The sequence below is a fragment of the Muntiacus reevesi genome, chromosome 2 (assembly GCF_963930625.1).
Source record: "Muntiacus reevesi chromosome 2, mMunRee1.1, whole genome shotgun sequence".
Classification (NCBI taxonomy): domain Eukaryota; kingdom Metazoa; phylum Chordata; class Mammalia; order Artiodactyla; family Cervidae; genus Muntiacus; species Muntiacus reevesi.
Genome location: NC_089250.1, coordinates 266920831 through 266931132, shown reverse-complemented (window position 1 = coordinate 266931132; position 10302 = coordinate 266920831). Strand labels below are relative to the sequence as shown.

General features: G+C 47.5%; 1 protein-coding gene across 1 annotated transcript; it reads left to right on the top strand.

Moving 5' to 3' along the window:
• Positions 1-2364: 2364 nt before the first annotated feature.
• On the top strand, positions 2365-10088 carry CABP5 (calcium binding protein 5). The gene is made up of 6 exons (XM_065920686.1): positions 2365-2427; positions 4141-4171; positions 4738-4881; positions 5748-5857; positions 7771-7918; positions 10063-10088. The coding sequence occupies exons 1-6, from the start codon at positions 2365-2367 to the stop codon at positions 10086-10088; spliced, it is 522 nt and encodes a 173-aa protein (XP_065776758.1).
• The last annotated feature ends 214 nt before the right edge of the window (positions 10089-10302 follow it).

The window sequence follows — 10302 nt, the reverse complement described above, 5'->3', positions numbered from 1 at the left end:
GCTTAGAGCTGCGCTCTGGGGAGAGTCGGCGGGAGGGCAGTCAGGTTTGCAGGAACAAAAACTCATAGTCGCATATAAGTTGGAATGTGTCATTTTGATTTGCTACATTACTGGTGACCTTCATTTTAACTATTTAAGAAAGTATCTATGGGGTCTCCCCACTATAAAGTGACTCTTTTGAAAATAGTATTTTGTACATGTGTGTGTGTAAGTCGCTTCAGTCACATCTGACTCTTTGCTACACTAATGGACTCTAGCCCACCAGGCTCCTCTGCCCATGGGGATTCTCCAGGCAAGAATACTGGAGTGGGTTGCCATTTCCTTCTCCAGGGGACCTTCCTAACCCAGGGATCGAATCTGGGTCTCCAGCATTGGCAGGCAGTTTCTTTACCACTGAGCCACCAGGGAAGCCCCTCTGTTCTTCTGGCATGCCCTCAACTCTCTGGCACATTCTTGCTTTACAGCACAAGAAGACATAAATTTTAGGCTCATCCTGTAATACTTGTCCTGCTCCAGACCGGAAATCAGCCGTTGCTTCCAGGAGTCTTGGTTGCGGCTTGGTGAATGGTCAGGGTCTGGAAGCTAGAGGTGTTCATTAATACTAGGGTGCGTCCTTTTAGCTAGAGAATATATGTTCCTGAGTCCCTACACACACAGTGATGTCTGTGTTTATTTGTATGCGTTCGTGTGTGCTGAGTTGCTTCAGTCGTGTCTGACTCTGTGCGACCCCATAGATCGTAGCCCGCCAGGCTCCTCTGTCTGTGGAGATTCTCCAGGCAAGATTACCGGAGTGAGTTGCTGTGCCCTCCTCCCGGGGATCTTCCCGATCCAGGGATAGAACCTGAGTCTCTTACATCTTCTGCGTTGGAACGCAGGCACTTTTTACCCCTAGTGCCACCTGGGGAGCCTGTTTATTTGTGTATGCCTCCCTATATATTGAAGTCCACGAATGTATAACAGTGCCTCCAGTTCCAATCCAACACCACAGAGCTTGTTCTATCTTTTCCCCTTTCTGTATTAAAAGCTCCCTTTACCAGCAGTGAGAAACCCGATTCCCATTATCCTTAGTATAATCCCATGTGTAACCAATCTCCCTCTCCTTTGCCATCTGCTCCTGTGGGGACACCATTCTCGCCATGATCTGGCTTCAACACCCTACACCACACCACCTCCATGAGTGGATATCTTCACTCTCCTCACAGTGCTAACCCTTATCCTAGGTGATGTGATACCTGCGTGTAGATAAGCCTCGTCACCCAGCTCATGCTCCAGTATCCCATACCAGGCTGCTCTTCCATGGGTTCATCCTCACCTTCCCAGGCTCCACACTCTGGGCCATGCAGACAGCCTTATCGCCTCCCCACCCACCCACCTCTTTTTTTTTTTTTTTTTGTCTACACCACGTGGCACATGGGCTCTTAGTTCCCTAATCAAGGATTGAAACTGCACCCCATGCAGTGGAAGCCCAGGGTCTTAAATTCCCCCACCGGGGAAGTCTCTTCATTGCTTCACCATGGCCTTTGACTACCCCCATCGGCATGGATGCCTACCTTGCCCCTCCTGCCCTGAAATGTTCAGGAAGAAAGGAAGGGAGGAGATGAGCAGAGGAAGATCAAACACCACCCTCCTGACTCACTGGAAAAAGCCCTGGTGCTGGGGAAGGTTGAGGGCAGAAGGTGAAGAGGGCATCAGAGGATAAGATAATTGGATGGCATCACCGATTCAACAGACATGAACTTGGGCAAACTCTGGGAGATGGTGAGGGACAGGGAAGCCTGGTGCAGTCCATGGGGGTCGAGAAGAGTCGGACACGACTTGGCGACTGAACTAGTCACTATACATGCCTATTGCCAAAGTCAGGTTGTCACGTGATGTTCGGATCCTGCTCATTTACTCACGTTCCTGGCTTACTCCAGAGCTCCTGGAAGCCAGGGGCCGTGCCCTCTCCATCTTAACGTGCACAAAGGCCAGCAGAGGCCAGGCTTAGGCCGATCACACCACATGCCTGTTGGAACATTGTATGAATGGATGCTCTCCGCTCTAATCCTCATTTTTGAAACTATCCTTCCAATTCTATTCTGGGGATAAAAGGTCAGAGCCTGACACTGGCTCCCCGCCTCCCTCCGGTCTCCCTCAAGCCAGATGGGGAGGCAGGAACAACTGTGATCCCTCCCCAACTCGAGTAGAGATTTCCCACCCAGCTGTTACAGCCCCAAGGGAGCCAAGGTGACCGGGGGAGAGGCAGGCAGAGTTGGCTGAGGACTGGCAGAGAAGCAAAGGAGGCTGAGCCACCAAAGGGGGACCTGAAGTCGGGGGGCGGCGTCTTGAGATTGGAACCCAATGAGTTCCACCATGACACCTTCCATGCAGTTTCCCATGGGCCCTGCCTGCATCTTCCTAAGAAAAGGCATCGCGGAGAAACAGCGGGTGAGGCTGGGGGCAGTGGGGAAGGACGGTGGGAAGGGCAAAGGGGCCTGGGATGCGGGGAAGAGAAGGGCTATGACTGGTACAGAGGAAGAGGGGAGCGGGGTGGGGGGGAGAGCATGAACTGAGAAGGTTAGAGGGAGCACGGTGGGGACACGTGGGTCAGGGAGGGGAGGATGAAATCAGAAGTCAGGACCGAAAGGTGGAAGATGAAAGAGGAGACAAAGAGAAGGGGAACTGGGTTGACGTCACTGTTGACCAACATCATTCTTTTCTACGGACACCCATAGTGATGCCAGTGACGATGATGGTGGTGGGGATAACAGTAGCTGCCATTTATTATTTTTAAATTTGTGCTGGGTCTTGGTTGCTGCATGTAGGATCTAGTTCCCTGACCAGGGATCGAACCTGGCCCCCATGCATTAACAGCACAGAGTCTTAGCCACTGGATCACCAGGAAAGTCTGTAGCTGCCACTTAAGTCATTGCTGTGTGCCCAGACTTGTGCAAAGGGTTTTGCACTCTTGATATTATTTAATCCTCACAATCAATGACTCATGAGGTCCGTAATACCTTCATTCCCATTTTACAGATGTGGAAGGTAAGGCTGTGAGTTATGAAGTCCTTTGCTTTAAGCTTTGACAATTAGTGAATGGCAGGGCCAGAACCGTTTGATTCTAATGGGCATGCTTTTCACCGTTAGTCTTTAAGACAAACTGACTGGGGGGAAAGTGAAAGTGTTAGTCGCTCAGTCATGTTTGACTCTTTGTGACCCATGAACTGTGGCCCGCCAGACTCCTCTGTCCATGGAATTCTCCAAACAGGAATACTGGAGTGGGCTGCCATTCCCTTCTTCAGGGGATCTTCCTGACCCAGGGACTGAACCTGGGTCTACTGCATTGCAGACAGATTACCTTCTGAGCTGCCAGGGAAGACCCAACTGGAGGGGGGAATGGGATACTGAAAAAGAGAAGGTGGGGAAGTCTCCAAGGATAAAAGGAGGTATGGGGGGGGGGGGTGAAAGAGGCCAGGAGTTGATGGAATTTCCCTGGGGATGTGATATGTGCTCAAGCCTGACCCCTCAGGTATGTCCTGGCATGGCTAGTGGCAATATGAAAGGTTTCAGAAATTGATCATGCTGGCGGTGCTCATCCTGCCTGGCTGCCACTGAACACAGCTCTGACACCAAGGGATTCTCACCCAGCCACTTATGAGCTGTGTGACCTCAGACAGGTTCCTTAACCTCTCTGTTCCTCAGCTTTCTCTTAAGTAAGACGGGAATGGCATTTGGCTCTACCTCACAGTATGTTTCTGAAGTTTAAATGAAATGATTGTAGAAGCCCGGCACAGTTAGCACTCTGAATATGTTAACTGATTCTAAGTCTGACTTTCCTCATCTGGAGGAGGAGATTGGATTTCATGGCCTCCAGGATCGGTTTCGGCACAGTGGGATGAATGTCCACTGGGGAAAGGCAGGAGAAGAGAGACCAAGGTTCAAGGATGGGAGAGAGGAAATGAGAAGGGGCGAGGAGGAGTGGGAGGAGCACACAGCCAGGGAAGGGGAGTCAGGAGGTGGGAGAAGGAAGGTGAGAAGGGTAGAGGGGAGGGAGAAGGGAAAAGAACCAGTAAAGGATGAGGATGAGACGTGTTTGGAGAAGTGAATGTGGATCTGATTCTCTTTCCAAATCCTGCCCCCACCCCCTACATTCCTTCCTAGGAAAGACCACTGGGACCAGATGAGATTGAAGGTAACGCTTTCTCCCCCAAACATCCCCGTACCACCATCCGCCCATTCACCTGCACTCTGTTCCTTTGTGCATTTCAGTATAAATCCCTCGACACAAAAAGTTTACATCACTCTCTCTTCCCACTCAACTGTGATTTTGTGGCAGTTTAAGTACTTCCCAAAGTGTTCAGAAGCCATCCTGACCCCCAAGTGTCTCGGAGACCCATGAATGATGACTGAGTTTTAAGGATGAGTCCAGAATTGTTCTTTTTTGTCTCTTGGTGATTTTGAAGTTTCTCATTACTTCACTCAACGATGTGAAGGACTTCAGTGCTATCATTTAGTAGTCTTGGGAATTATTCCTCTTGCTAACACACTTCATATATCCCTCCTACTGGACATTTTAAAATGTATTCTTTTACATTTAATTAAATTAATTTAATTTAATACATTTAAAATGTATTCTTATTAAATGTATTCTCTTTTGAGGAGTCTTGAGTTGGTGCCTCATTGACAGTTTCAAGGGATGCTCCATTTCCCCAATGACTGTTTCAAGTTACCCCAAAGTTCTTGTCTCTTAACTTTCAGAGCTTCGGGAGGCATTTCTTGAGTTTGACAAGGACCGAGATGGGTTCATCTCTTGTAAGGACTTGGGGAATCTCATGAGGACAATGGGTTACATGCCCACGGAGATGGAACTGATTGAACTGGGCCAGCAAATCCGGATGAACTGTGAGGCTTGGGAGTGGGAGGAATGATGGGGCTTTGGGGGAGGGTTAAAAGTGAAGTTAGGAAGGATATGGAGGTTGAGAGTAGAGTTGGAGATGGGGAGGAGGGAAGCAGGGCTAGAAGTCTGAAAGGAAACAGCTCAGACTGTACTTAGGGAGGCAGCGTTTGAAGTGGCTAAAAGGGTGATTTTTAAGATAGATTTGGGTTCAAGTCCCAGGTCTGTTGTTTACTAATTGCAGTCATTATGAGAAGCAGAGTTAACCCCACTCTTGAATCTCAGTGAAGATGTTATCACTCCTTACTTAGTGAGATTGTAGAAAGGAAGGGATAAAGACATTAATACAGGTAAAGGCTTAGCCTCCAGTAAATGCTTATTAAATATAGGTCATTGCTACCACCACTAAGATTCATCAGTGGAGTGCGGGATTTGATGCTGAAAACATACTTGGAGCCTAATTGTTGCCGAATAATGTAACAAAAAAGATGGGTCTTTAGATGGAGACTAGAGTTGATTTTGTGATTGATAAGATTGCTCATGGATTTGCATCTGAGCATGTTCCTAGTAAACAACACTGAATTCAAGGAGATTCACCTCTGAAAGGGATTTGGTGCTCATTTAATTCATACTCTCTCTTCTCCAGATCTATAGATGAGGGAGCCTAGGTCTGAACCAATTAAGAGGTTTTTCCTAAGGTCACATCAACAGTTTGTTACTTCCACTGTACGTCCTGCTCCTGTTCAGATTAGAGGAGCAAGAGGGCTTGAGAGATTGGAGCAGATCTATTTCTTGAAAGAGTTGAAGGGTAAAGTGAGGGAATGGGAGGTGGGGGCGTATGAAGTCTCACCAGACCTGCCTCTTCTGTCCCCAGTGGGTGGCCGTGTAGACTTTGATGACTTTGTGGAGCTGATGACCCCCAAATTGCTTGCAGAAACGGCTGGGATGATTGGTGTCCAGGAGATGCGAGATGCCTTCAAGGAAGTAAGTTTCCTAATGTTGGAGGTGGTAGAAGGAGACCCCAGGGTTCAATGATTAGTCATTAATGGGGGACAAAACCCTAGTGGCTCAGCGGTTAAGAACCCAGCTGCCAATGAATAAGACTTGCAGTATGTCCATGTACATACAGATGATTGTATTTAATTTTGGTTACTTTCTATTAAATTCATTTCTATTTGCATTCAATGGAATATGATTTCAGTTCATTTAAATCTGAAAATGAATACTCAAAGCAGTTATTGGAAAACTTTGATTTGGAACAACTGGGTGTGCTAATCTACCTTCTCAACTATGTATTTTACCAAATTTAAACACAGATCAGGTATTTCTTATAACATTTATGTCTGAATTGAGGTGTGCTCTGAGTGTAAGATACACGCTGGATTAAGGTTTACTATTTTAGCTTGAGTGTCCTTGGAGGCTGGCTGTGTTAACTAGCCATGCTAAGGACATACTAAATAAGTACTCCAGTATGGTATTATACTAAGTCTTATGAAATACAGCACTGAAAGTATATAACAGCTTTTCAACGACTATGAAGCTGGGGAGATTCCAAATGGGAGAAAAACGTTTGATTTCATTGTCCTCCCAGCCCTTTCTTTGATCCGCCTCTGAAGCCCATCAATAAAATAGTTTAATCCCAGAAAAAAAACAAGAATGTAAAATAGCTCGTTAATGAATTTTAAAAGATGTATTATTTATTTATTTGGCCATTCTGTGGGGCGAGTGGGATCTTAGTTCCCAGCCAGGGATCAAACCCACGCCCCCTGCTGTGGAAGAGTGAAGTCCTAACCACGGGATCGCCAGGGAAGTCCCTGACCGGTGTTTTACATGAACTCGAATGTCAAATTCCGACGGGTAGAGAACAGATTATGTAGGACCGCAGCGGCAGCTGGAACCAGACAGGAGGCTGTCAGTCATGATCCAGGCAGGAGAGGATTGTGGTTTGAACCCGGTTAGCATCGGTGTAGCTGGAGGACAGTTGGCTCTCAGACACGTTTGGACGCAGAACTGACATTCTAAGACTTTCTAGTAGGTTAAAGGCATGCAGGGACTTCGCTGGTGGTCTGGCGGTTATTACTCCGCGCTTCCACTGCAGGCGGTGCACGTTCGATCTCTGGTCGGGGAACCCAAGTCCTGCAGGCAGGGCGGTGTAGTCAATTTTTTTTTTTTTTTAAAAAAAAGGTGTGCAGCATCCCAAGGGGTAAGCATGGAACAGGGAACAAGAGTCATTGAACCTGCCTTCAAGGAGCTGACATTTAGCAGATGATGTATCAAACCTCTTAACTGAGGGATTATTTGGGGCCATAAATTGAGGGATCTTAGTTCTTCCAGCAGGGATGAGCCCCAATCACCAAGTCCTAACCCCTGGAACCACCACTGAACGCCTCTCTCTCTCCCCACCTTTTTTTTTTTAAAACTTTTATTGCAGTATCATTGATTTACAACGTTGTGTTAGTTTCTGTAAACAGTCAAGTCATTCAGTTATAGTGTGTTAGTCGCTCAGTCATGTCCGAGTCTTTGCCGCCCCATGGACTGTAGCCCGCCAGGCTCCTCTGTCCATGGGATTTCCCAGGCAAGAATACTGGAGTGGGTTGCTATGCCCTTCTCCAGGGGATCTTCCCGCCCCAGGGGTCGAGCCCGGGTCTCCTGAACCACAGGTAGATTCTTTACCATCTGAGCCATCTTACATAAATACACACACACACACACACACACACATATATTCTTTTTAAAAGCATTCTCTTCCATTATAGGTTATTACAAGATATTGAGTATAGCTCCCTGTGCTTTTCAGTAGGTCCTCGCTGTTGAGCCGAGTCCTTGACTCACAGTAAGGGATCAGTACACACTGCATTATTATTGTGGTTAACATTGTTCCCTGTGCCCCGCTTCAGTTTGATGCCAACGGCGATGGGGCGATCACGCTGGGGGAGCTGCAGCAGGCCATGCAGAGGCTCCTGGGGGACAAGCTGACGTCCCAGGAGATCTCCGAGGTGGTCCAGGAGGCCGACGTTAATGGAGATGGCACCGTCGACTTTGAAGGTGACGCTCTGTGGGGACAGACACCCCTATCTCCCCAGGGTGATTGTTTTCCCAAGTTGGCCATTCCTTCTCATTCTTCCTCAGTTTGAAGTTGGAGGAGGCAGGGTTAGATTTTGGAACTGTGTGTTGCCTCCCTCTCTGCCCATGTCATTTCCTAAAGCTCATGCCTCTCACCTCTCCTTGTATTAATATCTGCACTTGGCCACTCCTTGGAACACCCTGTCCAGAAGCCGATTCCGACTCCACCTCTCCCATCACTTCCTTGTTCCCTGGGCACCTTTGTCATAGGAACAGAATGTCCCATCCGAAGGAGAGTGGACTAGTTAGTTGCTGGGACTCTGGGGTCAGGTTCATGAGGTTCAAGTTCAGGATCGTCTTTTACTAATGATGTGGTCTTATCCTAGTCACTTTCTGTCTTTCAGTGTCAGTTTTCACATCTGCAAAATGGGGATAAGGACACCTTACTCCCAAAGTTTTAGCGAAAAACTAAAAGAAATCATGCACTAGAGACTCCTCTGCTTGTGTGCTGTCTGGAGTAGCCTTCATCTTTTCACTGGTTAAGCCTCAGTTATGCCCCTGGATGGTGCCACCTCCCCATCTTTCTGGCCAGGCTCAGCATCCCTGAGCTCCCATAACACCCACACCCGCCTCTTCGGTGATGCTGACACATGACATCATGATAGCTTCCAGTCGTTGATGACCTGTTTCCTTCTGTGGCCACAGATGAAATGGTTCATCATTATACCCCCAGGTGCTGGCACAGAGTTCAACATGTGTATTGAGTGATTGGGCTTTCCAGGTGGCCCTAGTGATAAAGAACCCGCCTGCCAGTGCAGGAAACGCAGGAGACGCAGGTTCTATCCCTGGGTCAGGAAGATTCCTGGAGGAGGAAATGGCAACCTGCTCCAATATTCTTGCCTGGAAAATTCTTGCCAGAGGAGCCTGTTGGGCTAAAGTCCCTGGGGTCGAAAAAAGAGCCAGACACGACTGAGTGACGGAGGACACACACACATGGACTGATTGAATAAATGATAAAGGTTGGAGTCTTGAGAGGAAGGGATGGGGGTCTTTTCTGTGGGAGACCCAGATAGGGCATGTCTCGGTCTCATTGTGACATTCTCTGGTGCAAAAATTTCAGCATCTGACTGCTGTCTATAAGGCAAAAGTCTAAAATCGTTAGTTTGACATTCAAATGCATCCATGATGCCCCATAGTAGACATCAATGAAAATCTGGAAGAAGTAGAATTTTTGAGGAACTAGACCCTCGGGCCAACCACAGGCAAGAGAAGGACAGATGAGCCTTGAGACCTGGGTGGGACCAATAAGTTCACCTGACATTGAGTCACGGCAAAGTCAGGTACACCCAGGGTTCCTTCCAGGGTTCTGCATTCACCATCTACACGATCTCAGGCACATTGGTCAACCTCACTAGCCTCAGCTTGCTTATCTGTAAAATGGTATTTAACCCTCCTGGATTGGTTGAAAAGATGAAATCAGAGACTCACAATGACTAATTATTGAACTCTGTGTCTTCTAAGCATTATATGGTTAAACCATGTGAAAGATCTTATAAGGTAAATAGCAGAAATCGAGGTGTAGAGGGATCAAGTCATTAATTTCCCAAAGATCTTTAGTGGTTTCTGACATGTAGTAAGGGCTGAAAAAATTAATGACAGCTGCTCTTACAAACAGGTCCTCACTTGGTGGGGGAGGGATAAATTAGGAGCTTGGGATTAATACACACACTAGTATGTATAATATATATGAAAGAGATAAACAATAAGGACCTATTGTAGAGCACAGGGAACTCTATTCGGTATTCTATAATAACCTGTATGGGTAAAGAATCTGAAAAAGAAGAATACATCTATGTGTATAGCTGAATCACTTTGTTGTACACCGGAAACTACCACAACATTGTAAATCAACTGTGTGTGTGCATGCTAAGTCGCTTCACTCATGTCTGACTCTTTGTGACCCCATGGGCTGGAGCCCGCCAGGCTCCTCTGCCCACGGGGATTCTCCAGGGAAGAATACAGGAGAGGGTTGCCATGCCCCTCTCCATAAATCAACTATACTTCAATAATTTAAAAACACACACACAAATCCCTATTCTGCCTCACCAGAAATTTTGTTTCTGCAGAGTTTGTGAAGATGATGTCTCGTTGAGGAGGTCCTGGGACTCCCAGCCTCTCTCCACCTGCTCAGCGTGGATCAAGTCATGGTGGAGGGGAGGACCACGTGCCCCACGGGCCCTCCAGAGAGAGAGGGTGGGAGGGTGGGTGGAGACTGGTGTTGCAGAGCTATGGATTGAGGGTAGCCTAGAAACGATAGCTTTGGCCAGATGGGGTGGTGTTACATCCCTGGAACTAGATTAAGGAGG

Bases quoted from the DNA above. Each gene is read 5' to 3' on its own strand.
- CABP5 (XM_065920686.1), top strand. From the start codon at position 2,365: ATGCAGTTTCCCATGGGCCCTGCCTGCATCTTCCTAAGAAAAGGCATC. The intron at 2,428-4,140 runs GTGAGGCTGGGG...ATTCCTTCCTAG, and splicing joins GCATCGCGGAGAAACAGCGG to GAAAGACCACTGGGACCAGA. The intron at 4,882-5,747 runs GTGAGGCTTGGG...TTCTGTCCCCAG, and splicing joins CCAGCAAATCCGGATGAACT to TGGGTGGCCGTGTAGACTTT.